General features: G+C 40.7%; 4 protein-coding genes across 6 annotated transcripts; 2 read left to right on the forward strand and 2 right to left on the reverse strand.

The window, feature by feature from the left end:
- Positions 1-224: 224 nt before the first annotated feature.
- Positions 225-2462, forward strand: LOC136411628 (heat shock cognate 71 kDa protein-like). Its single transcript, XM_066394270.1, has 6 exons — positions 225-430; positions 483-752; positions 801-1409; positions 1461-1628; positions 1682-1923; positions 1974-2462. The coding sequence occupies exons 1-6, from the start codon at positions 283-285 to the stop codon at positions 2460-2462; spliced, it is 1926 nt and encodes a 641-aa protein (XP_066250367.1). The 5' UTR covers positions 225-282.
- Positions 2463-12708: 10246 nt separating this feature from the next.
- LOC136411720 (glycoprotein-N-acetylgalactosamine 3-beta-galactosyltransferase 1-like) lies at positions 12709-17610 on the reverse strand. Of its 3 annotated transcripts, XM_066394393.1 has the most exons (7): positions 17465-17610; positions 17313-17416; positions 15961-16184; positions 15768-15906; positions 15552-15714; positions 15278-15499; positions 12709-13071 (listed from the first exon to the last, which is right to left on the reverse strand). In XM_066394393.1, exons 1-7 carry the CDS (start codon positions 17480-17482, stop codon positions 12853-12855), a joined length of 1089 nt encoding a protein of 362 aa, XP_066250490.1. In that variant the 5' UTR covers positions 17483-17610; the 3' UTR covers positions 12709-12852. The 3 variants fall into 3 exon arrangements, with proteins under 3 accessions (XP_066250490.1, XP_066250492.1, XP_066250491.1); XM_066394395.1 differs by lacking the exon at positions 15278-15499; XM_066394394.1 differs by lacking the exon at positions 17313-17416 and having other exon boundaries at positions 17465-17592.
- Positions 17611-17822: 212 nt separating this feature from the next.
- Positions 17823-18506, forward strand: LOC136411728 (ciliary microtubule inner protein 1-like). The gene is made up of 4 exons (XM_066394407.1): positions 17823-17936; positions 18008-18086; positions 18134-18275; positions 18336-18506. Exons 1-4 carry the CDS (start codon positions 17881-17883, stop codon positions 18452-18454), a joined length of 396 nt encoding a protein of 131 aa, XP_066250504.1. The 5' UTR covers positions 17823-17880; the 3' UTR covers positions 18455-18506.
- Positions 18507-19855: 1349 nt separating this feature from the next.
- On the reverse strand, positions 19856-25957 carry l(3)72Dn (UTP4 small subunit processome component l(3)72Dn). Its single transcript, XM_066394135.1, has 7 exons — positions 25748-25957; positions 25012-25697; positions 24463-24887; positions 24029-24409; positions 23517-23681; positions 20048-20158; positions 19856-19992 (listed from the first exon to the last, which is right to left on the reverse strand). Exons 1-7 carry the CDS (start codon positions 25849-25851, stop codon positions 19873-19875), a joined length of 1992 nt encoding a protein of 663 aa, XP_066250232.1. The 5' UTR covers positions 25852-25957; the 3' UTR covers positions 19856-19872.
- Positions 25958-26999: the final 1042 nt, after the last annotated feature.

Consider the following 26999-nt stretch of genomic DNA (forward strand, 5'->3'; position numbering starts at 1 on the left):
ATAATGATGATGGTGATAGAAATAGTGTTGAACGTTGTTATGATTATCTTCCCATAGTTATTTATAATAGAAATCTCCTTTCACATACAATTGCATAGAGAAAGGAAAACGCGGAATAATTCTCCTCTCAAAAAATGCAAAGACTCGAGGAGGAAAATCTGACACTGGTTTCCTTTGTTGGAAGGAACCTTTGGGATTTTATCTGTCAGCACTGTCACCATCTCTCAAACTATTCACAACTCATTCTCGATAATACAAATTTAAATCTCCAGTTCTTAAACCATGGCTGCGTATGTTCCCAAATCATTGCCTGTCGGAATCGACCTGGGTACCACCTACTCCGTGGTCGGAGTCTTTAAAAACGGCGTTGTCGATATTATTCCAAATGATGAAGGCAATCGTACGACCCCTAGTTATGTGGCATTTACCGGTACGGTATCCAACTGTGTATTTCCAAATTGTGGTGCTTAAAAGGATTCTAGCCACTGAACGCCTTATCGGGGACGCTGCTAAAGGACAAGTTGCTATGAACCCTGCTAACACGGTTTACGGCATCAAGCGGCTAATTGGTAGGAAATTCGACGATCCCTCTGTACAGCAGGATATGCAGAGCTGGCCCTTTGAAGTGATCAACGAGAAGAACAAGCCTAAGATCCGGGTTAAATATAACGGAGAAACCAGGAGTTTCTTTCCTGAAGAAATTTCGGCCATGGTCCTCACTAAAATGAAGCAAATAGCTGAAGCATATTTGGGTAAATTTCAATTTTTACTGAAAAATTATATTAATTTTCTGAAGGAAGGCACCAACATATCGAAAGCCGTGGTGACGGTACCAGCTTACTTCAATGATTCCCAGAGACAGGCTACGAAAGATGCAGGCACCATCGCTGGTCTTGATGTGCAGCGCACCATCAACGAACCCACTGCAGCCGCCATTGCTTACGGCCTGGACAAGAAGACAGATAAAGGAAGACATGTGTTGATCTTCGATTTCGGAGGGGGCACCTTCGATGTGTCGATCTTGCAGATATCCGAAGGAATCTTTGAGGTGCAAGCCACCGCCGGAGATACTCACTTGGGTGGCGAAGATATCGACAACAGGATGGTGCAGCATTTCAAAGAGGAGTATAGGCGGAAATACAAACAAAATTTAGAGGAAGACAAAAGGGCTTTGAAACGGTTACGAACAGCTTGTGAGAGAGCTAAACGCAGCTTGTCTACGTCCACTCAAGCGACGATCGAAATCGACTCCATCGCTAATGGCATTGACTTTTATACCACAATCACAAGGGCCAAATTCGAGGAAATCAACGCAGACATTTTCTCTTCCACGTTAATCCCAGTAGAGAAGGCACTGAAAGATGCGAAGCTACACAAAGAGGAAATTGACGATGTGGTTTTGGTTGGAGGTGAGTCTGGGCGGCAACTGGAAGGTGGTTGAAGTATTGCTGACTTTGCAGGTTCCACGAGAATTCCTAAAATCCAATCTTTGCTGCAGACCATGTTCCTAGGGAAGGAATTAAATAAGTCCATCAATCCAGATGAGGCAGTGGCGTACGGAGCTGCAATACAGGCTGCTATTTTGTCCGGAGATTCTCATGATGCAGTCAAAGATTTACTACTTATAGGTCATAGCAATTAGCCTATTTTCTCTTTCAATTTCAATTTTTATTCGCTTCAGACGTAGCGCCGTTGTCTTTAGGAATAGAGACTGCAGGTGGAATAATGACGACTCTAATCAGAAGAAACAGCACCATCCCCGCAAAACACACTCAAATTTTCACCACTTTCTCTGATAATCAGTCAGGAGTGCTCATCAAAGTTTTTGAGGGAGAAAGAGGCATGACCAAGGATAACAACCTCCTGGGCACGTTTAACTTGACTGGAATACCTCCAGCTCCAAGAGGAGTACCGCATATCGAGGTTTTAACCCAAAGTCCAAGGGGCTCAAACTAAAATCAAAATTTAAACAGGTAACTTTCGATATTGACGCCAATGGGATCCTAACGGTGAACGCTAAAGAGGTGGCCAGTGGAAATCAGAACAACATCACTATCGCTAACGACAAGGGCCGACTTACCAAGGACCAGATCGAAGAAATTATCAACGATGCCGAGAAGTTCAAGGAGCAAGATCAGGAGATCAGAGCTGCTGTTGCAGCGAGGAACGAATTGGAGTCTTACATCTATCAAATGAGAACTCTGCTACATGACCCTGTTGCCAGCAGCAAGATCGAGAGATCAGAGGAGACTCAGATCACCGCGGTGTGCAATGACGTAGACAATTGGTTAAAAGACACGGAGAGGGCCTCCGAGAGGGAGTATGTCGCCAAAAAGGAGGAGATTGAGAGGGTGTGCAAACCAATTATGCTAAGGGTGCATGGGGCAGCATCTACCAATCAAAGGCAGTTCCCCGCCAACCAAGATGACCAAGATGATTTGGTCTTTGGCGAGGTGGACTAATATTTGTTTTCATTTAAATCCAACAGAACTGTATGAAGAATATTAGTTCGTGCCGGCGCCGATATATGTATTTCTTCGGTATAGTATTGAATTTTTAAATTCAATCTCGACAATAAGAAAGCGCCGGGGGGCAATTTGCAAGGTATTAGGGGTAAATTTCTAGGGAAAAAAACGGGAATTTACGCTATGGAAAAGATTGTAATATACTGGTTATATGAAAAGGCTCATCTATATATTGCCAAATCTTTTTTTTTTGTCGTCCTCTGCTAATTCTATCGTAACTCCAATGCGACTTTTTCCTCCAGCGGCATCTAGATGCAACTTTTTGCGCCAGCGATAGAACAACCACAGTCTAATAGTAACGTGATATTTTACTAATGTTTCAGGTTTATTTTAGGCGGGCATGAACGCCATCCTCAATATAATCAAATGGAAAAAATGTCTATCTCCCAATATGCGAACCGCGGGAGAAATTTTTCCGTTCCCTCCCTTCAAGAACATCACTTTGAGACCCGCAACGCACAAATTGCGGGTTTTTTAATCTTCACCTGTTCATTTCTTCTGGGGGATATAAGTGGCCACTAAAAGTCGCAATGGAACCACTTACTCGTTTGCTAAAAGATTGGATACGCAGGCCTATAGTGGTCCAATTTACTTTAAAACTGATGCATTGCAATTGGACCAGTTACATGGACCAGTCAGTTTTGACTAAAATTTCTTGTATTTCCTTCTTTTGGAGAATTTTTGCCAAGATTATCGAAGTGTTATCAATGCCGAGACTATCTTTCGAAATACCGGAGAATCTCTTCTAAATGTCCAAAAACGTGGCTTTTTCGGTTTTAAAAGGCTGCAGCGAGACCTCTTACCTAGCCGAAGATGTTGGGTTGGTGGTCTCGCATACCGGTCTATATGAGTTCAAAATTTTACTGAATGTTGCCTCCAAGAGAGCCAGTACAGAATTCAGTTTCGCAGGTGAACTTCTCTATGGTATGTAATGGTAATACCTGATGAAGTGTATTGCTCCAAATGAAACCATTCAGTTTTGAGTTGCAGTTAGTCAAATTTCTTCTCCCTTTATGGAAGGTTTCAGGGGTTTTAAGATGCGCAATAATTCACAATGCATGATCTTGTAAATTCAGTTATTAATCTTTTGCGATAGCTAGAAATAGACTTTTGGGCCTCTGAGCGTTGCAATCACTTCCCAAGAAATTGGATTCGTTATCTGGTAGTGCTCTGATTAGCTCGAAAATTTAGATGAATGACGTTGAAGCTTGTACAGTTCGGTTCTGTGGGCAAAAGTATGGATTTATGGTGCTCATTGGATCATACAGACATACTGCTTTTAATCGCGGTAAATGGGTATACGGTTTCCGAGCAGTACTGTATTTTTTGCTATTTAGATTCGCATTTGCCATTCTAATTATGGTTTTTTTACTGGAATTGGCTTGCAATGTAGATATGCGACGAAGACCTGTTGCGGAATAATTCAACCCGAAACAGTATGCTGGAATGAGCGAATTCCGGGGCAGGTTTTACGGGCGATTTGGTAAATGGTATTCGAGAAACCCAAGCGGTCTGGAGGTTGTGACTCTCGAAAGCGGCCTGTTTCACATACCAAATGCAATTTATCTTATCTCATAAATGTAGTATCGCCTGAATAATTCAGCCTTTACATATTCGCTACCTACAGATCGATTAATAACGTAGCAAACCTCTTATCGAACAGAAATGCAGACAAGTCGCATAAAAACAGTTGGTGAGTGGTAAATATCATATTCGCTGATTTGCATTGCTGATGGTTTTTTTGCGATTGTTCAGTTGAAACTAACGGATCCATCCCGTTAGGATGCAACATCTGCAACGAAAACTTCACTAATTCCAGCTGTTACGGCATTCATAGAAAGCTCACAAGAGAATTGCAGACAAAAAGAACGAAAAAAAGACAACGAAAGCAAAGAATGAAGGAAGTAATAATGCAAAGCTTGAGAAGCATGATGCGCTCTATTGGGAACTATTTGGAACCAACCATCTGGAAAACGCGAGCACCGAGCCTAATCCAGTCTGCATCGTGTCCAAAGGAATATCGGTATAATTCATCCGGAGAATTGACAATAGCATGCTGAAAATATTGAGGAGACTTTGGAAGAGCGGAGCGCCACTGTGTCTTTGTATATGGTCTATGACTTTTTCTGGAAGGTAGGGCTACTGCCCATGATACTCGTCGTGGGCGACCTAAAAAAGCAGCAGCTGGCATTGGATATTATGAGCTCAGCCAAATCTCTCAGAGTTGCCAGAAAATGCATCCTAATCATCCATGTGGAGGATGTGCAAGCCACCTTACATTAACATGCTCTCATCATTCTTCGTCAATTTGAGAGACATAATCGCGAGAGTTCCCCTCCCCCTCCATGACGTGAAAATCAACGTGTCTAAGGACTTTACCATAAGCCTGGGGAACACTCGCAAATCGGATAAAAATTTTCAGAAATCGGTGACGACGCAGGAATTCTTCGATGTGACCCTGGGCAATTACACTATTAAGTTTTTTTACCATAGTTCAGCACTCACATGTAGCAACATGACTCAGTTGGATGACAAGAAGTTCAAGAAGCCGAAGATTGCGCTCGCCATTAAGGAGGGCCTTAAACGTCCGATTTCCAATGATACTTGGAGACATTACAATCTTACAACCGAAAAGGCACCGATTTTAAAGGTCATCGAGTCCAATTTTTTTTTTGGTCTAATTTGGAAAATAATGTTTCCAATTTCACTTGTTGGATATTTATACCACTAAACACCCTCCAAATTTCCTCTATTGATTTATTCTCCATCGTTCAGTTACGGCTTCTTCCATCAAGGCCCTGTGTCAAATTCCAGTCTCAATATGAGGACTCATAAGTTAGAAATTCCAAATGAAAAATGGTGTTTAGAAATATGAATTTATTGTTGTTTCAAGGTGGTTTGGCAAGGGCGGATCGAGGGGCCAAAGCAACTCCATGTGCGACTCCGCAGAGGCTTTAGTCCCAGCAGTTTTCAGAAACCGGTTTCACCCGTTTTCTCATCCCGTTTCTCAATTCAAAGCTACACTAGCAAACCTCTGCTTTTACTATGCCAATATGATGATTTTTTGAATGATTTACAACACTCAGAATGCGCTTCATTTCATCGCGGTCTTTAAAATCCGGCAAGTTTCCTGATTCACATCTGGGATTTAATTTTTTGTTGCTTTGTATTGTCTCCTACACGGCCCTGTGCAAGTATAACTAAAGCAATACAATTCCTCCGGGGTGTTTATAAAGTTCGAAACGTGCCAAATGAAAAATCGCACTGATACGCCAATGACTGTTCGGACTGACCGGTGTTTGGTAGAAGCGCACACGCCTCTGCCTTCTAGCAAATACTCTGAATGCTATGAGGCCAGATATGCTTTGTAGCATTCAGAATCCACCTCACCAATGAAGTATCACACCATTTTACAGCTGTTTCTGGCTAGTTCTTAAATGAGTGAATATGATGTTCTATACCTGTTTACTGATTCAAACTGCATGTTTTTCAGCTTAAATGGAAACCTTGTAGTGTTGATCACACAGTAAGCTAATGGAGTGATTTTAGATCAAAGCAAGACCAAAGACGACTACATGTTGAATTGAATAAGTGCGTCTTTGACGAAAGCCAAGCTGAAATGTTGCAAGCTAGAGGAGTTAGGAGGAAGGAGAACTCTGATACCTTAAGTGTTTAATACATTCTTGGGTCATTTGATTCTATTCCGACACCCGAAGTATTCGAATAGCCTTAAAACGGCACTAACCACAACTCTATTTTTCCCTTCCAGGTAAACCCAACTATTTCCTTCCCTCAACTGCGATGTTTTACATTTTTATTAAGGTCTAGACGAGATCGCTATTCTCCGGAAGATTGGCGCTGAAAGTATGTGGAAACGCGCGTTTTTTCCATGTTTATCCGCCACTTTAGAGGGAAATTTCTCCTCCCGAAAACCAATTCCTACAGGTAAATGGGATTAGATTCCGCTTGCACCGATGCAATGCAAATTCCACACCATTAAAAGGTGCCTCGTCTAGAAACAAAGGTTCTAATTTAAAAATACGGCCCTTGCAGTAAATATGCCTTAGCCGAGGCGGAAAGGTGCTGAGGTTGTATAAATTCCTGAGGGGGAAGAAAAATTACGTCTCCGCAGGAATGGAAACTGTCGCTGCCGGCTGATTTGTGCGGGATATACGGGGTGATTTACATGTCCTCGTTTGTTATTTAAATCTGCCAAAACTAAATACGCGGAGAGAGTCCATCAGATGCTTTTTATTCCGAGTCGTGTCAGTGATAAATTAGAAATAAAGTGGGTCCAGGATGAGAGCTTTTCTACTGTCAAATAAAATTCCGCGACGTGAACTCGACGCCGAGTGGCAGTTGCTTATTGGATTTCCACAGCTATCAGCACTGTCTGATAGCTTTTTGAAGCCGGGGGAGTTTTAGTAGCTTCAGAAAATTCCTCCCCCCGATCGCTCTAAAGGGCATTAAAAAATTCGACCATCACCATTGGCATCTCGAAAATTAGAGGAGATACGAAGAAGTTTGAATGGGGACAAAATTGCGTGATTTAACGCTTGACCAAATGCCGTTTTTAAATGTTGAATATTCCGAGCACTTCCGGAGATATCCGGAAAAAATAAAAATTTGAGATTTCGTTTTTATTTTTTTTAGCGTTATTTGACTAGGAAGCCCAAAATCACAAGCACATTTTCGTTGTCGCTTTTTCTCAGGTACACGAGCACGTTTTCAGATTTGCTGCTCGACTATTTTTCTGTCGAAAAATCCAGTGTGGCACCCATAAGAAAAAATAAAGTTAATGATGGTAGCCGAAAAACGAAACGTCGGATGGCAAATCTGAAAACGTCCTCGTGTAGCTGAGAAAAAGCAGCAACGAGAATGTGCTTGTGGTTTCGGGCTCCCTAGTCAAATAACGCTAAAAAAATAAAAACGAAATCTCAAATTTTTAGTTTTTCTCGCCTATCTTTGAAAGTACTAGGAAAATTCAAATTTCGAAAATGGTAACATTTGGTCAAACGCTAAATTATACAATTCTGCCTCATTTAAACTTTTTACTATCTCCTCTAGTTTACGAGATCTCAGCAGTGAAGGTCGAATTTGAAATACCTTGTATAAGCGACTAGAAAATTAACAAATTCATCTAAAGCCAATTCTCCTCTAAAGAGAGCTAACGCGATTCCGGATGCTTGCTCTCGCTGGTTGAAAATCTAAATCATTTGTCGTCTCTTCTTTGTCAAGCGACATCGAGGAATGAGCAGGCATTACGGGCGAAGAGAGAGTTATTGCCTTATAGAATTGAATCGATCGAGGGTAGTTTACACGTCTCTCATTTAACCCTCTGTCCAAGTTCTTGTCCTCCTTAACTATAAACCCTATCTATGGATATTTTATAGCATTATCAACGGAAGTCCCACCAACCAATAAAAGTCAGATTTCAGAGTAGGTACCTATCTCGAAGCCGATCTGTGATTGATTGAATTCCAATCAATCCATTAATGCAAATGAATTAAATATTTCGAATCAGTGAGGTTTTCCTTCGATGGCCATTTTTCTTTTCTCTCCGGGCAAATAACAATCTTATTTTATTTTTCGGCCCTTTTTCGCTGCCACTGAATACAAGTACCCTCCCGATGGCCCTCGTTTATCAATCGACGTCTCACCAGGGGCGGAGCACTCAACTTCCGCTAGAAACCAGAAAACCATCAAACTTAAATCACCAGTGACGACAGTTGGATAACAATTTAGAGATAAATTTTGCCCCGGACTGCCACTGGCGTGACACATGAGCATGGCAAAGGTTTGTCATTTATCATCGTTTCGGGAGCGTTTTAAACACATTATATTCCTGCTTAGTATACAAGTTTCGATCAATCATGCCGCTACTAAATCCTGGTGTTCGAGCGTTTTTCTGCGTCTGTTTCGGATTTTATTGAATGGCAAGGGAGGATGACTCGTCGAATGTAGTTTTCTGCCCAAGAGCACCATTGTAATTCCACCCATATCGCACGATTATCGAAAGTGGGCAGATAAGGCAGTCAAATCCGACACTGAGCCGGAGGGGCGGCCGTTAAAAGCCCGACTTATGGCAGTTTGGTCGATAGTTGATCGAAGTTATCGGCCATTCGAGCTGGTAGGAACGACAGTTATTTCGCAAACGGATAAAATCCAAATGAAATAGTTTGTGCCCACTTGTGGAAAGCCATTTTGGGTCTTAATGAGGTCAACCTTCCTTTAGGAGAACGAATATTGATGCTTTTCAGACTGAATTGCTTTGATAGAACACCCAGTACACGCAAATGAGGTCTGTAACCATTTGCATGTTGCGTCTATTTTAGGCACACTATCATTATACAGGATGTCCCAAAAATATGCCGTTAAGAGGTAGTGGGGGGCGTCAATACAAACTTTTTTCTTTGATAAATACATGCCCACAAAACAAAAAAATACTTTAATTTCTTTAATTTTAATTTCGTTAATTTGGAAAACTAACCAACATGCACCGATGGATCGGAAGAGAATGTCCTATAGCCTGGCCCGCGCGCTCTCCTGATCTCAACATCCTGGATTTTTCCCATGAGGTTGTCATCTTAAATTTCTGGTTTGAGAAACGCCTATTCGTAACGAGGGAGATCTCTTGGCAAGAATAATGGTCAGTTGCACACATCTAGCTGTTATTCCCGGAATATTTCACATGGTCCGCAAGCCAATGAACCGACGGTGCAATCTTTGTATTGAAGCAAATAGTTTCGAACAATTACTATAAGCCATCGTTTATTTATTTATTAACCAACGTTTAACAGAAACAAAAAGTGATTATAATGACTAAAACCATATTGCCTTTTTTCTACTCTAACGGCTCATTTGCGAACATATGTTTAAGAAAAAAGTTTGTATTTATGTATGTCTCTCAGTACTCCTTACAGATTGTCGGTATGTTTTTGGGACATCCAGTATTGTTGCTCACCAAATTAATGCCGGATAAAATCGAAATGAAATAGTTTATGCCCACTCGTGAAAACTCATTTTGGGGCTCAATGAGATCAGCTTTCCTCCCGCCACAATATCGCTTCGCGGAATTGAACAGACCGCCGTTATCCCAAAATCAACAACTAGATTAGTTTGCGCAAACTAAGGTACCATCCCTTTAAATTTGGAATATGTTAGGGATTCCGGCAAGTGCCGATTTTCAGAAGAAGAAATCCACATGACTGGTCCCGGAATACTTCCATGTCTACAGGATTGCGCATCACCGTCATCGCTTTGGTTTTAACACATTTTGTCACGTGTTCATTTCGGTTTAAAATAGAAACGTGTATTGAGTTTTTATTTATTTCTTACTATAACTGGGGAAAAAATATCTAAAATTTCGAAAATTTTAGCTTTTCGAAATAACTAAAAATTAAAAAATAATTTTGTAGATCTGTTCACATTGCGAAAGCACTCCCATGAATGCGCAACTTTTCTCCCAGTTAATCAAATCGGTGTCTATCACCATGTACGAGACCCATATACATACTGGGCGTCTTTATCTTGGACACACTGTACGGTGCCTTCATTCCCAATTTAATTCTGGAGAGCGTACCTAATCTTAGTGCGATTACTTCCTCATTTGACTGAAACTGAATAATCCCCTGGATAAAACAAGATCTCGCGTTTCTTTCTTCGCATTTAAATCAGAACTAAGTCGGTCCATCCCGCCATTGTTAACGGAGGCAAAAAGTAATAAAGCTCGACTTTAAACTGCGCAATCAAACGATCCGCTCTGCAAAATTCAATTTTCGCTCAATTACGGCCCTTTTCGTTTCTTTGTGCCCGGTTTCCGCTGACTAGGTAAAAATGGCGGTTTATTAAAGGGACTGCCAGGCCCGTTTGAAGCGTCTAATCAAGGTTTTACGAAGACTGATTAATAGGTCCTAGACGGCAAAAACAAGCGGATAAATCTTCATTACTTTTATGTGCACGTATGAAATAAACATGGCACCGTAATGGAAAATGATTTCCCAGGGCCCGATGTCCGCAATTTGGAATCGCAGCTGGAGAAAGAGACACAGTAAAGAATGATCCGTTTCCGTACCTGATGGAGGCTGAAAAAGCGCGCGTACTTTCTCATTGTCTGGGGGCCGCGAAGTGCAAAAAGAACAAGGAGCGAAGGCGATTTTTCATCGAGGGATTGAACGGGTAACCGTAGCATTTCCCAATTATTGCCAGTCTGGCTGCGAGTTAAGTGGAAAAAGTTTAAACGATGGAGAGAAAGAAAGGGCGTCGGGGTTGATTTTTATTTGTGCGCCGCTCCGAAAAGTACATTTTAGGGCTGCATCTCCTAAGTGCATTCGGCGATACGACGGCCAATGGGACCGCAAAATGGTTTATTAACGCCCACCGGCCCTTGTCGCGTTATAAACAACCCCCGCATGTACCAAAAACAATAAAAACCGGAATTTCAACTCTACAAAACAGGGTCTAGTCGCATCTTTCGGCAACGAATTTGCCGAGCAATTTAATAAACACAACCCGGGACATAATTTTCAGCTTTTACGCCCCCGGCCGAGAAAGTTCCCTTCGAGGGTCGCCGCCTTATGTTCAAGAGCATAAATTCCGGGGAAAGTCGCTCGGCACGTGGAAGTGCCGTTTAATGGAAATACATGGTCTGGAGGACGACCAGGATGCGTCTCTAGAGTGGAACCTTCGCTGCCAGCTAATGGAAATCTATCCTTTTTGAACTGACTTAGGACCAGCTGATTTATCGACATTTAGAAAGCTCCAAATTTGCCATTAGTTCATTGCTCCTACACCTGTGACCCACTTCTTCAGAAGCGCAAAATCAGCGACATGTGGAGTTTATATACAAAAAAAAAAATTACCAGGGTCGAACGTGCCCCCATGCGATCTCAGACCGAGATTTTGACTTCTGATTAGTCGAGACTCGAGTCCGTGTGTTGATCAAATGAGACACACCAGACGAATTTTAACGGAAAATTTGGATCGAACGTCACTTCTTTGTTGGCGCTATTAAAGAAATTTAATACTCCTCCAATTTGTAAACAAGATAGGTGTATTCCGCCAATTGAGCTTTTTAGTCGATAAGTCAGAAAGTTCTTATGTTCACAATAGGAAAATCTTGACGAACTTTTCCAGATTTTCCTATCGAGTGAGGAATAAATAAGTCCATACCCTGCTTTCGGACTTCTCCTAGATCAGGCAAGCTTCTTTTACAATCTTTGCCCCACACAAAGCTCTTTAAACGTAAATTTAATATCCGCCGTAAGCTGAAAGCAAAATAATCCCTTTTTTGACAAAGCTCCTATTGAATAAAGTCTAGAAGCCCACTTAAAGCCCGATCGTCTATGCGAGACGTTTCCCTTCGAAATTGAATAATAAGATTCCCGACTCTGGTTCACATGCACGTTTTGCAGCAGCAGCAGGCGACACTACGTGTGCCTGGAATTTGCAGTTGCATTCAATCCAGAACCTGCCGAAAAACGCTCCGGATAAACTCCTTTCGGCCCCGACGCAATCGACGGCGATAAATAATACTCCTCCCTTGAATCGTTTCTTTCCGACCGACTATCCGGGAGTTTTTCTTCCTTTTGCGAGCCCCGGGACTGCTAAGTTATTTCGCAGGAAATTTGTCTGTTAACTTTTGCACTTCTCTCTAGGTCTGGAGCAGCGAGCCTCTAACGCCCTAAGGTAACATTGCAAATCATGGGCGGAACACTAGAAACAGTAAAGACAATTCGGATTTAACCAAGCGATATCTGTCGGATGTTGCCCTAACTATCGCTTTGCGGAGTGTCAATGTCATATATTTCGAGCCCCGCACTAAGGGTTGCTAAAGTAAACTGAGTGACACCTGTCGGTTGTTATCCTAAGTTGAAGAATTAATAACAGAAATTGTCTCTACACTTCATATTAAAGAGGAAATCGCGAGTTCCGCAGTAAGAGCTTTTCAAATTAGGTCGGGGACACCTGTGGGGTGTTGCCGTAAGTCGACGAATTAATTGCGGAAAATTGTAACTCCGGTGCGTTAATGTTAGCATGAAACCCCTCCTCCGCCCCTGCTGCCCTGAGGGCAATTTACCTCCCGAATAAAACAAGGTGCAAGATAGGAAAATCGAGCCGCCGGCAATGTTCTGTTGTTTTGCCCTCACCGTTCCACCTAAACGAAATATTAACTTCCAGACAATGAACTTTCAAACGAGTTTTATTCCTCCTCATTACAGCGTCACAAGCAGAAAATAATCGGCCCTCTGAGCCCTTGCGCGGACTTTCTTCATGGGCCACGCCACTTTCTTCTGGACCATGATTTCTGCGCCTCTCCAGTTTCGCTTTAGTCAAAGTCGTTCCGTTGTAGTCTCTGGCTACTTGAAGCTTTTACCTCTCCTATTGGCTCTTCAGTTGTCCTTTTCACGGAGATGTGGTCTTCCAGAACCGGGTGGTAGGCCCTTCCGAAGGGAGTCACGTGGTAGATCAGGTATTCGAGTAGGTAGAGCTCATGGGGTTTCACGTAATGAGTTGATATCAACGTGTCGGAGCAGCATTTGAGGCCCTGGAAATAAAATTTAGCAAAAAAATCTAAACGGAGCCTATCGCGAACCGACAATTGTATCTCTGAACCGACGAAATTGCTATGCACTTTCAAGATATAACATGTCTCAGACGAGTCTAAACTGATCTATAACGTGAATATGTCTATAGAAAACCATTTAAGTTAACGTTCCTCAACGTTGGGTAATGATCAACAAAGCTTTAGGTGACGTATCTAAGTCGACATTATCAATAAACAATTCAACCACACGATATACGTAAACGTTTTTAACGCATATAGCTCAAGAAACGTTAGACAATTTACAACTTTGTGATACTTAAGATAACGTATCTCTAGTAATTTCAAGAACAACCCTATTTCAGTTGACACTACTTTAATCGCCATTATTACCATCTGAAGATAACGTAGCTCGGACATTTTTCGTGATCATCACATATATCAGCGGGCGATAGATAGTTCGATGATTTTGAAAATAATGCAAGTGCGGTGGGCATCACATAAAGCCATTGATAACAAATGTCAGACCTATGTAGTTTTAAAGATAACGGTCTTAGACGAGGAAGGACAGTCAATTAGAACTTCCCCAACTTCCAAGATAATGACGTTGGACTATTCGCTAGTAATGCCATTTTGAAGATATGATACAAGGTGTTTCAAAAATATATCAACAAACTTTAAAAGGTGATGGGAGATATTAATACATTTTTTTTCTTAAATAAACATATGCGCGCAAATGAACCGTTAAAGCAGAAAAAGGCAATATGGGTTTGGTCATTATAATCACTTTTTGTTCGTGTTCAACGTTGTTTTATTGCTAAATAAACGACGGCTTACAGTAATTGTTCAAAATGTTGACCATTTGTTTCAGTACAAATATTGCACCGTCAGTGCATTGAGTCGCGGGCCCTATGGAGTTTTCCGAGAATAGCGTCTAGATGTGTGCAACTGGCCATTATTCTTGCTAAGAGATCTTCCTCATTACGAATAGCTGTTTCGTAAACCAAAGATTTGAAATAGCCCCAAAGGAAAAAGTCCATTGGGTTAAGATCAGGAAAATGCACGGGCCAGGCTATAGGATCTCCTCTTCCAATTCATCGGTACATATTGGTAAGTTTTTCAAAATTATGAAATTCAAATCAAAGAAATTAATGTATTTTTTTGTTTTATGAGCATATCTTTATTAAAGAAAAAAATTTATATTGATGCTTCCCACCATCACTTAAAGTTTTTCCGTATATTTTTGGGTTACCCTGTATGGCACTGTCGGCATTATTCAAATCTTATTAAACAAGGCGAAGCATCTCAGGCAATATTAGAGAAATTCGTAACTTTGTCGTAATGGAATGTAACTCGGCGGAAGTTATATGAAACAGTAATTTCATAGTTTTTAAGGTAACGTATCTCAGACGAGGAAGGCGAGTTTATTACAACTTTGCTTTACTTTACAACTGGGTAACGTATCTCTCACGACAGTGCCGGTCTTATAGGGGGCGAGGTTGGCCCAGGGCGGCCCACCAGGAAAGGCGGCGGCTTTCCTGGGGGTACGCGGGGCCGTGATTAAAACTTTCGCCCAGGGCGCCGAACTCGCTAAGGCCGACCCTGTCTCACGGCGATGGATTTGTCCAGGTTTCAACGAAAAAAGAGCAACGGTAAAACTCTAGAAATTTTTAAGACAACGTATCTGAGAGTAATATGGTGAGTCCATCGCGAATTTGCACCTTATATAGCATATAGAATAGCTATATTAGTATAGCACTAAAAATGCTGTAGCATTTTTAGTGCTATACTAATGTTGTTAGGCAAGACGAGAATAGTCGTCGTATTGGCCCACAAATTGCACTTTAAGCGATTTTAAGTTATAAATTCGTATAAAGTCGCTCAGACAGCAGTCGCTCAATTCTTCTAGAATATTTTTCAGTTCCCGCTGACGGCGTTACTCACAGCAATAAATTCGTTATTCTCCGAGATAATTTGATTTTGAATTGATTTTGATTTGAACAGATGCGTTATTCTGAAGATACCTCAAGCCGAATATGAAGTTTTTGATATTCAAGATAATGGAACTCAGGTCTTTGTAGACTTTAAGATAACGCATCTTAGAATATCAATACTAATTAGTTCCACCTTCATGAACTTTAACCTATCGTACCTCAACCTGTGTTGATTTCTGTGATTTATCAGTGAAACGAAGCTACGAGAAACTAACCAATAAATACGGATTGGTCATCATCTCCACGTACCACCCGACCTCACTGAGTACTCCCGGGACCAACATCTCATTTATAAACACCGGCGTGAAGCGATTCTTCCTCTCTTTATCCAGGGAGTCTCCCAAGTGCACCCCTACTCCCCTCAAACACTTCCCTATCTCCACGTCCTCATTCCCGATGTCTTCTTGTTTGCACACCATCGCATTTGGTAACCCCTTCTAAAAGACTTATTTTAAATACCCCTGATTTAAGGAGGAGGTTAGAGCCTACCTCTACAAATCTGCGCAGTGTCTCTCTGCTCAGCACGTATCCAGCCCCTCCACTCATATAATCCAGTCCCTCCCGGCGAAGCTTCAACCTGCAGCCATAGTACACAGGCTCAGAAGGGTTAGAATAATGGAGCAGGTATCTCAAATTCTCCATTACAGCAAAGCTAGATAGATTTTGGATTTCCCACAAGTTTGCTTATCGACAATCGAAGCTTACGTGTCATCATCGGCCTTGTAGACCCAATCGTACTGCCCCTGATAGTTCTCATAGATGTACTTCAAGGCAGCTTTGGTTTTCCCCCATAAGTGAGCTCTGTCTTCGGGGATGTTGAACTTGATTGCCGGCAAAACTGGCTCTGTAATGAGTAGACAGACCATGAGGTTCGCTCTTTTGTACGAGTCTCTCATACCTTCTTGCGTGCTTGCAAATATCAGTTTGGTGCAGCGTTTGCCCCAAGTGGATTTGATGTGTATAGCTTTGATGAAGTGGTCGGAGGGTTTGGTCAGAACTAAACAAATGATTCTGATGTCTTCAAAAAGCTGATCTGCGAGACTAGTGTTGATCATATTGTTAGCTGGGAGTGAGATGTCGATATCGATGAGGCTGCGACGCTTGTAGAATTTCTTGTAGGTGCTGAAATGGGTCGAGGGATCTTGAGCAACATTAAAGGAGAAAGAAGAAAATGAAATTTACTGAAAATCGTGGCGGCCCACCCCTTCACAGTACGACGAAAGTGGGAACAACAAAGAGTATTTGATATTCAACGATGGAAACCAATATTGGTTTTTCTGCTAAGCTCACAATTTCATGTAATATTATATAGGGTGTTATTCAAGTACATGGCCAAACTTCAAGGGGTGCTTCTAAGGCGAAAAGTTTTTATACACATACGTCTGGAAATGCTTCGTTTTTCAGATACAGGGTGTCAAACTTTTCTTAAAAAATCGTGTTTTCGTAAAAATCTTAATAATCCTTTAACCGATTTTGTCGAAATTTGACAATGTTATTTATGGTTATTATTATATTAATGGACCACTGCTTTTTTTTTTAAGTTTTATATTTTTTTCGCATTAAGCGTTGTAATGACCACCCAGATCACCAAATTTAAACCCGATAGATTTTTCCTTTGGGGGTATATAAAGTCCTTCGTTTATAGAATTCCGGTCAATACTGAAAAAGAATTAATCCAATGGATACGGGATTCATGTAATCAGATAAGATACACGCCGGGAATATTTCAACGTGCTCGGCAATCGATATTAAGACGAACTAATGCTTGCATTGAAGTTGAAGGAGAATATTTTCAGCAACTATTGTAAGTTTCGTGTCACTTACTGTTAAATGTTGTTTTTACTAAAAAAAAATGCGTACCATTTATTTAAGTGTAAGAAAGCGTTTTTCTTGTTTGATCTTTCTTAGATTTCCGGTGTTACCCCTGTGCATGCCATTAGCAAAAGGAGACAAACAATTTCTAGCTTAAAAGATTCTTTTGTATTAAATTAACCAACTTTCAACATCATAATAGTTTGCGCTTTCTTTTTATTTAGGAGATTTTTTTATATGTAACGATTAAGAAAAAAGTTTGACACCCTATATCTTGAAAATGAAGCATTACCGAACCTATGTTTGTATAAACTTTTCGTCTTAGAATCACTCAGAATCACCCCTCTTTGGTCTCAGAATCGCCCCTTGAAGCTTGGTCACTCGTTTTAACAATACCCTGTACATCACGGAAGTATACCGAAAATTAAACGGGCTTACTCGTTCGATTCTTTATGAACCATAAACAGGATCCAACCCACGGCCAGCCCTACAAAGATGCCGCCCAGGAAATGATGAATTGGCGGTCTCACAAGGTGCATCATCTAAGGTGGTGATGTGTGAGATAAGTAACACCTACATTCAGAGCTTACCATCGGAAGTACTTTCATGGTGATCCGTACATCCGCCTTATAGAAATATTATTAGGTGTAACGGGCAAACGGTACCTCTCGTGGGTACCAGGTACCACCGCACCGGTTTCTACTGCTGGACAAAGCACACGAACACCTCATGTTTCGGTTTTGACGTTGTTTTCTGGTGGGTACTTGGTGAGGCGTGCGCATTTAGGTGCGTACCGGTAATGTAAACTGATAGTTAGGGATCATAATAGCTTAGTTAATTAAGCAATTACAGATAAATGCCTTTATCAATGTGTACGTAAGTTGGTAATTGTGCAAATGTCCGAAAAATTTCGATATGAATATCAAATTATTATTCCTACGACGGGCGTTGCCCATCGTTCATCGACCAAACAGGCACTTGGGTTAATCTCCATGATAACATCACAATGGTCCCTATCGCAATGCACGAGACTCGGGATCTTGTCGTGCAATACGAGATTTTGTAAGATTTAACTCATAATTTATAAAACCACCTTAATAATTGCCCTTTTCACAGATCAGTTTTTATTGCAGGAAGTCCCAAACTCTTCTCGAAGAAAAGGCCTGCAGAGAGTGGCCGCGGAAATGGGGATTTTACCTCGATTTCGACAAGGTTTGAAGAACCAACTTACTTTTTTTTGAGTAAATTCTAATTTTCAGCTGATGTTGGATGAAGCTGCAAGACGCGGTATTTCCGAAGAGGAATATAGAAGAAGGACTGAAATACGCAAGCCGAGAGGGCCCTCAGAACCGGATATTTTGCCGATAAAGCCTGCTCAGGGGGTTCCAGTGACCAGTACTGGTAAGTTTCCTCTGCTGGGTTTTTTGGAATATGTCTGAGACGGAAGAATAATTGTTGTAGGTATGGTGGGTTGGAGGGCTTCCAAGGAATATTCCCTGGAGAAATTTGGGCCTCTATACATAAGCCCAAAGCACACTCTACCCTATGATCTTGCTCCTTCCTCTATATTTCTTGGATAAATAAATATTTAGCAAAAAATAATTGTTGTCATTCTGCAGGAAAAGAAACTGCTATCGGATTACCTCAGTAAGATACAATTTAATTACTTTTTTTAATACATTTCATAATTGAAATTGTCATATCACGCTACCAGTTTTGTTCAAATGATTTGGAGCAATATCAGTTTTTATGTGTCTGGTAAGCGGTAAGAGGAATGGAATATGATCGATTTTTTATTAATTCAATACAGTCAGATTGGTATCCATTTTCAGCTAATTTTTCCCGGGAAATCTAATAATTTTGTTGTTATGTCTGGTAAGTGGTGAGAGGAGCGAAGTGAGTTCACTTTTTTATTCAATACAACGTAGTCGACTTTATACTCATTTTCAACTAACTTTTCCCAAAGAATTGAATGACATCAATAGTTTTTGGATGCGTGGTAAGTTACAAGAGGAATGAGGTAAATTTCATTTTCTTTTTAATTTTACCTAGTCGACTTTGCGCTCGTTTACGGCTAATAATTGGTTGAAAAACCACTGAAATTGCAGTTTTCAGTGAATCTCGTAGAAGTTGAGTCTTCAATTTGAGAAGAATCTCTCGTCGAACGATAATTGTTAAAGAAGTCCACACAACCAGACAATTTCGGTATCTCTCGAACGAGACATTTCCAACTTCAATCAGCGCCCCCCTTTCGAAATCGCAATAATTACGTCACTCTCTAGATTCTTAATCACGAGAATTGCCCCTGACAAAAGAAAATGTTGAAAAATTGATGTCGTTCGGCGCAAAACTCGCCGAAAGCGAAAACCGGCAAAAACTTGAGACAAAACGTTCCGGCAGAGAGACGATGAATCAGAGGCGTAGCCACCATCTCCAACAAATACCCCCCCTTTATCTTCAAGAGACATCTTTACTAAAAGGTTGGACGAACGCCACTGCTCTTAACGTCTTGATATAATTTGTCCTCCATTTATCATTCGCCGAGGAAAATGCCCTTAATGAAATATCATCACGGGAAGTTGAAAGTGTCTGGACGCCTGTCTAGAGGCGTGCTGATTCGAGTTCTAGTGTGACTTTTTGCAGAACTTGAACTTGGAAAATATTGCCTCGGCTTTTATGAGCCAAGTACACCCCTGTAGTTTCGAAAATAACAGAGCCAAATTTTCTTATTGCATGCTTGAAAAAATATTCATTGGCGCAACTCAAATATTTTTTTAAAACAATTTTTCTTCAGTTCTCTTCGTAATGTTTTGATTAGAGTCGCCCCGGCTTAAAAGGTTTTGCCGTACTTATTGAAGCGTAAAAAATCGCTTTTCGCTGATGGCGAGCCGCCGACTGTTGTTTCAACGCGGCTTAATGGAAAAGTGTTTTTATTTTCTCTAGAAATGGGGATTTTTTTTGCACAATAAAACGCCGCCACTGCTTTGTATGTATTTTTTTATTTGGAGCCGAAGGTTTTTTGGGCGAAGGCGGGCGGCAATTTTTCCAGCAACGACAAAGGGTTAACTTCGACCGCGACGAACTCGCCTTCTGAGAGGGCAGCTAAATGGACCAAATGCTGAAAAAAGGATACTTTTCTTTGTAATTAACACTGTGCGTAAGCTCAAATTTACCTTATGTTTAGGTATGGTGCTTATTCTTAAATCTTCCAATTCTCCGTTAGTCAGGGACACTTCTTTGGCTTTCTTAGCGATTTTTTTGCCTGGACTGGAAGAAGAGGAATCCTGGAAAATTAAAGAATATTTTAGGAAATTTAATCAATTTTGCACGATTTGGGCGTGGGAGGTTAAATAAGATTGTTGTCTTCCAGACAACTCAATATACTTTGTACAAACAAAAATTTGCCAATCAAGGCGATGCCTGAACAAATATTTGTGTATCTTAAAGTTGCTTAAAGGCAACAGTTAATGTCCCCTATTGACTAGATTTCGCGGGATTTTCCCATATTTTCTTCGGAAACTCAAACTTTGAATACCACCAGGCGATAATCACTCCACAATTCAGTAGTGTAGAAGGTCTAATGTGCAGTTTTTGGCAAAACAAAAATCTAAGAGACGAATCGGGTACGAGTTGAAACTATCGCGAGGTGTGTCAACAGGGACGAAGGGTACTTTCCTCCCGCACGTTGTTTGACTTCGGATTTGCCACGTTTGGTTTGATCCACGGGGAATAGTATGATAAATAAATAAAAATTGAAGCGTTTACTCATTGTTACTCAAGTTTCCCTAATTTAACTGGCAATTTCCTACCCTCTTGCCGGCTTCGCCGCCCTTAGAGCTCTCTAATTAAACCCCGTCAACTAAATTAGTCCCGGTATAAGGCTTCAAATCATGTCAGCTACTAAGTTAAAGCCATCCGATTGCCTCCCGAAGATAGATAGTTTAATTTATCACTTGTCGTCCCCCGGGCCAAGGTGGCGGGTGCGGGAGGGTGTAGAGACACCCGTCATTGCACCGGAAAACAAAGCCGCAAACAATGGAACGTGGAGTTCCGGCGCGCCCGAATTTGAAATTGAGTAATGGCGCTCCACAAACTCCATCACGCTGCGGTCTGGATATCCGGGTATTTTGGGGATAAATCACCGGCCACTCTAAATTTAACGGGGGCTTCTTTCTGCTCAAGGTGTTGTCGGGTGACCAAAAAGGCCCTGTTCAAACAAAAACCGGGTGTTAATCCCGTTATCGCATGCAGCCTATTGTCGCTCCTGCAAGCCGATTAATAATTGTCACAAATTCAATTAGTGCGTAATTAAAGCTCAGGTGGATGGATCGCCGACTGACGGGCTGTAAATTACGCCCTGTCGAAATCGAAAAATAATGACATCTCTTAACGGTCGAGGGGTCGTTGTCGAAGATTATTATCGACGACCTGCCAGGAGAGCCGCCCGTAATTTGTTATCCTTTCATTGTACACCGCTTGTCTACGATATTAATGGACGTTCGATGGAAAACGCTGTTTCGCCGCTGCTATGCGTTACGTTGGGTGGAAGATAAACAATAACACAAAAACAGGAACAGCCACTTGACAGTGATAGTTTTTGTGGTTATTGCGAAAGAAAAACTCCCGCTTCAATCTAAATATAGCTTTTTCAGTCCTTAATTAGTGACTTGTCTTTAGATTTAACGACAAAAAGACGGTTATAAGCCCCAGAACCGCTCACAAAATTCCAAATCTTATGCTGAAACCTTGGAGAACGATTAGTTTAAAGCGCGTTCCGATAGATGACAGTCGTGAATTTACACAAATTTCCCTCTGTAGTTGAATACTTTATCTTACCGCCGATAGATGGCTAATTTATATAGATAGATTTACGCTTATAGAGGGCCATTAGGTGGGAACCACCCTGGGTAAATTACGTTAGTTGCCGCCCAATTTTGATTGGTTTCCTTTTTTTTCTATGATTATGACATTATTTCGCGCTTACTCCTCACATGGAATAGTGCGAACTCACCGAAAAGGGTTCTCCTTCTTTATCTGGATAAGTGCGAACTCTGCCATTTATCCATGTTTTTTCCACAGTGATAAAATCATTTATTATTATGTAGAGGTGGCCTTGAGCATTGTGCACGTTGGAGGACGTTAGATGTTGCAGCCGGTTATTTATACTCCAGAAGATCGGAAGATTATTTTTCATTAAAGAATTATCTCAGAATGTTACATGAATGTAGTACGACTGCTTTTTTGGCTGTTGAATTTACATCGCTTAGAATTTCAAATTCATTTAGATATTTCCCGAACGTATACGAAGTGATGTCTACTGCTGGCATTAGAACCGGAATGATCTATCTTCTCTTTCCATAATTTCTCTATTTCCCCTGCGAGTTCTTGATATTAACTCTTTTTTCTCTCTATTCCATGAAACCGTTTTGATTTCATGGAATCACTATATCAACTAAATAAGTGGTCTTCGATATTTTGTCTTGGAATACAGTGTCGGGTCTGTTATGGATGCTTGTCTTGTCTGTCTGAGTTCCTCTAGGTCCTAATAGAATTTATACTGTTTGTTCTCCAATACCAATTCTAGCGAATGGGACTGATATGATTGATTGTCGGAATGAAGACCATATCTAAGTGCCAGTACTTGATGGATAACTTTTGCTACTGAATTTTGCCTGCTAGTATAGGCGCCACTTGCCAAAACTTTGCAACCAGACGTTATGTGATCTATAGTTATTGAAAATAAATGGTATTTTCTACATTTATCGTGGTCAGAATTGGGATCCTTCAGTATATATTTTTATAGTTATTAGTGGCAACAACTTCATCTGTATTGCAACTACAAAATCCTCTATTTTAGGGTGTAATTACCCATCTTGGTCAAGTATGTATGTCCTTAATTCATCTATCGAGTTTTGGTTCACGATCTTACAGTGCCTTCCGTGCAGCTCTTTCGTCTCCCATTCTGTTATCTTTATACCTGTCCTATTTTCCAATGCGACAAGATCTTGATGATAATGAATGGATGAATGAATAAAGGGGAAAGCTGCTATCTAGTAGAATATTATTCAACCGCAAGCTTGTAACGAACGCAGGTAACAGCTTCAGGATGATCTATTATGACTCATAATGCCTATTATGTCGAAGTATTAGATTAAAACCGATTAAATCGCGGCATATTTAACAAAATTTAAAGCAATTTACCTTCGAATTTAAAAATCCGTTTGGAACATTACTCATTACTGAAAATAAATCATTTTACGTTGGATTAAGCCCTCACTGATAATACTTATAATTGCTCAAACTAACTTCGCCGACTACGTCCAGAAAAACCACCCCCTTTAACCCAATTTCTCGCCGAAAAAGGGGCATAAATTCTCCCCAAACAATGGAATCGCGTAATGAACAAGCCCCTTTTGCAGAGCATTAACATGATGCACGACGCAGTAATACACATACACCGGTCGGCGACGACGTAAATTATTCATAGCGCGTTCGCAACGTTTGCACTCGACATGGCGAACGATAAATTACGGATTAATCCAGGGCTTACGGTCCTCCGCACAACAGGTACTTTTAATTAAAAGAGTATCGGACAACAACCCCTCCAACCCCTTTTTATAACCCACCGAAATTGGTACTTACGGGGGATTTGTTTATCACAAAAATGCTGCTGTCGTCGTGGAGAAATATGTTATTCTGAGCATCGAACGTTATGCTTCTAATAGGGTGCGTGCGACTCTTCCAGGAGTCGTCCAGTCTGGAGGACAATCCGGTAGATCTTCGATCTATGAGGCTATATTCGAACACCTGTAATTGAACACAGGGAAATTTTTATTCGATGGAAAAATCATCAATAATAAGTTCATTCGAATTGATAAAAAAACAATAAGATCAGAAACAGTCAGAAATAAGATCAAAGAGTCCCTACCGGTATTCTGAGGATCCGAAATCGGTTTATCTCTCTGTTGGGACCGATTGGACTGGGACAGACTTTAATATTTACACGTTAAAATTTAAACATTTACGAACCTACGTTTATACAGTGCGTTCAAGGTCCAACAATTCTTATGAACTTTTTATATTCGTATGAATAACGTAATGATTTTTCCTTTTTTTGAGGGGGAAAAACAGTTATAATTGATATACCAACAAACCTTATTGTCAGCATACGCCACCACAAGGTTATCACAATTGACAGCTAAAGCAGTGGGTCCCGCTTCAAACCTGGGCAACTTCCCCTCAAACGAGTAACCATCCTTGGTGTGTCTGAACGTGGCAATGTTGCTCTTGGCATCAGCCACCACAACATGCTTCCCGGATGTGGTCAATAAACTCACAGTATCCGCTAATCCGCAAGTTTTAAGGTCGATTCTTTGCGATATAAACGGGTCGTTATCTACCACGTCGTAAACTATTAATTTTCCAGTGCTGAGGGCCGTGAACAGCTGCTGGTGCTTATCATTGAACGCTGCCTGCACGCAACACTCAAGGTTGTCATCCAGATCCATTTTGTCCAACCTCGGTTCGCCTTTCTTCTGAAATCATCGTTAAAAAAGCGTTTTTCCAGTCTAATTAAAAAAAAAACAACCATGTCCAAGCGATAGAGTCTGAATCCTGAATAAGTGGCCACAAAGATCCACTTTCCATCGCGCGACATGCTCGCGCACAGAACGCTTTCGGCCTCGTCCTCGTCTTCCCAGTTTTTGCCTATGCGCTGAATAATGACCAGCTTCCGCGGTTTTTCCTGAGTCTCCTGCAACCCAGCCAGAGACCACACTTCTACGTGTTTAGTGTATTTCAGGAGAATTCTGCGATCGCGCCCTGAGGCTACATGAGCGCAGGAAGCGTATGCAATCGGGGCATATTTGATTAGGGTTTTAGGAGGATGATAACTGCAAACTAGGTAACTATCCAAGCCTGCAGAATATAATCTGTCTTTGAAGAAAACTAAAGCACGCACGTCGTGGTCGTGGATTTTCCTCTGGATTGATTTTACCCATTTCGTATTGGTTCCTATATGGTAACCAGGATGAAAACTAAATTTTACATAAATTTCTAAGTAATTTTTTTTAAAGAAATTGAAATCATATTTGAATCACCCTGTAGATACACCATTTCCAATGATTATTTCACTTACCAACTTTTACTTTCTCATAATTGGAAATCAAAGGATCCACTCCAGCACAATAAACTGACTCTTCCTTATCATCTACACAGAGAGCAGTAATGTCTGCTTGATGTGACTGATAGCTCTCAATCTGAGCTCCAAGTTTTCCATCCCAAAGTGTGAGCACTCCCCGTGAATCTCCACTAAATATTGTCAAATCACTGAAAACATGTAGGCACCACACAACAGTGTCCTTCTTAGATTCTGAGCGCCCCAAAACCATTTTGTGAATGGCATGTCCAGTCTTTACATTCCAAATTCTCACTGCATTTATACTTCCTGCCACCACATATTGCCCATCTGGGCTGTATTTGAGGCACAGAAGACGACCCTCTTGTTTGTCAAGAAATTTTTCAAAAACTGCCCCATCTAGGTCTGCTCTAAATATGTTTATGTAGCCCTGCTCTGTGCCAATGGCAAGCATATTTTGGTGACAATCAAGACACGTCCCAGCTTCGCCAGTGATTGACCATTTGCCTTTTATTGTCAGACTATACAAATCAAATTCTATTAGTGAACCATGCAGGCCTACACTAAAAAGACGACCATTGGACCAAGCTAAACCTTCAATGGTGAAATTATCAAAATGGGGAGGAAATGTTTTTTCCACAAAGGGGGTATGCATTAAGTTCCATATTTCCACGCTAGCGTCGGCCCTAAAGAGGTGGTTTTATGTTATTTTCTAAGTGGGACCATGGAGACTTACCGGGCTACAGCTAGTTTTCGGCTCTTCGGATTCAAGGCCATACAGTAAATGGCGTGGGCTTCGGGCCGGTAAAAACCCACGTTGTGGATTGTGCATTGGGGCATTTTAGAAGAGCTGTTATCAATATTTAAGGGATAAAAATGTGAAAAATGAAATTATTTACCAATTGTAACATAACCCCACTTAAGCACGTGACGAGTTGACAGCTATGTGCTCATGCGTATGTTATGAATTGTGGAAGGACCCTTGACGTCACTAGATGACAGTAACAGGGGATGATTCTTTGTTATTATTTTTTTTTGTAAAATCTTAACTCATCTTTTACTGCTTATCGAAGCTAGATCCAGTAAAGTAATGATTGCCGTTATTTTAAGACCGAAATAATTAAGTTAAAGACTTGAATTAAGTTAAATCGCGTGTGATGTTGCCGCATTTCTCTTCTTGGCTACATGCATTCCTATTATGGCAACAATAATGGTTTTTTTATTTAGTGAGGTTAACGTTAGAATTCAGGTGTGTCAAGCGTGAAAATAAGAATATATTATTTTAAAAATGTTAATTAATTTTTGCCTCTAAACGTCGTTTATTAAATGGATTTTTCAATTATTTAAGGCCTAATTACCGTAGCTCCAATGGTACAGTACTGTTCTGCGTTTAATTGTCGACGCGAGACTACACCCGAGTTGAAACTAAAATTTCACAGGTACTTTACCCTCAATTTTACTTATCAAGAACTATTAATAATTAATAAAACATTTCCTAGATTTCCTAAGGATGTGTCTGTAAGGGAAAAGTGGTTAAATGCAGTTAAAAGAAAAGGTTTCAAACCCAGCAAAAGTTCTGTTATTTGCCAAAAACATTTTAGAGAGGAGGACTACTTCATCAACCCCTACGGAAATAAGGTATTAAATAAAGGCGCAGTACCATCAATTTTTGACTTCTTTGAAGATGTCAAGCCAAAAAGTAGAAAGGTTTTTGTTAGAAAAGCACTAGAAAATACTGTATCATTGAAAATTAGTCACACTAATCAAAAACTAGCTGACACAGAAACTGATCTACATATTCTCCCTAAAGTGAGCTTGAGTGAAAATGGATCTGTAGCAAAAAAAATACAACAAAAAGAAATTCAAGAACCTGTGCCTGAACTCACATCTACAGAAATAAGTTCAATATCAGAACTTTTGTCTGTATCCCAAGTCAAATCAAATAAAATTGAACTTAAACTCAAAAAAGTGTTGCCTCAAGATGGATT

This window comes from Euwallacea similis, chromosome 10 (assembly GCF_039881205.1).
Source record: "Euwallacea similis isolate ESF13 chromosome 10, ESF131.1, whole genome shotgun sequence".
NCBI lineage: Eukaryota > Metazoa > Arthropoda > Insecta > Coleoptera > Curculionidae > Euwallacea > Euwallacea similis.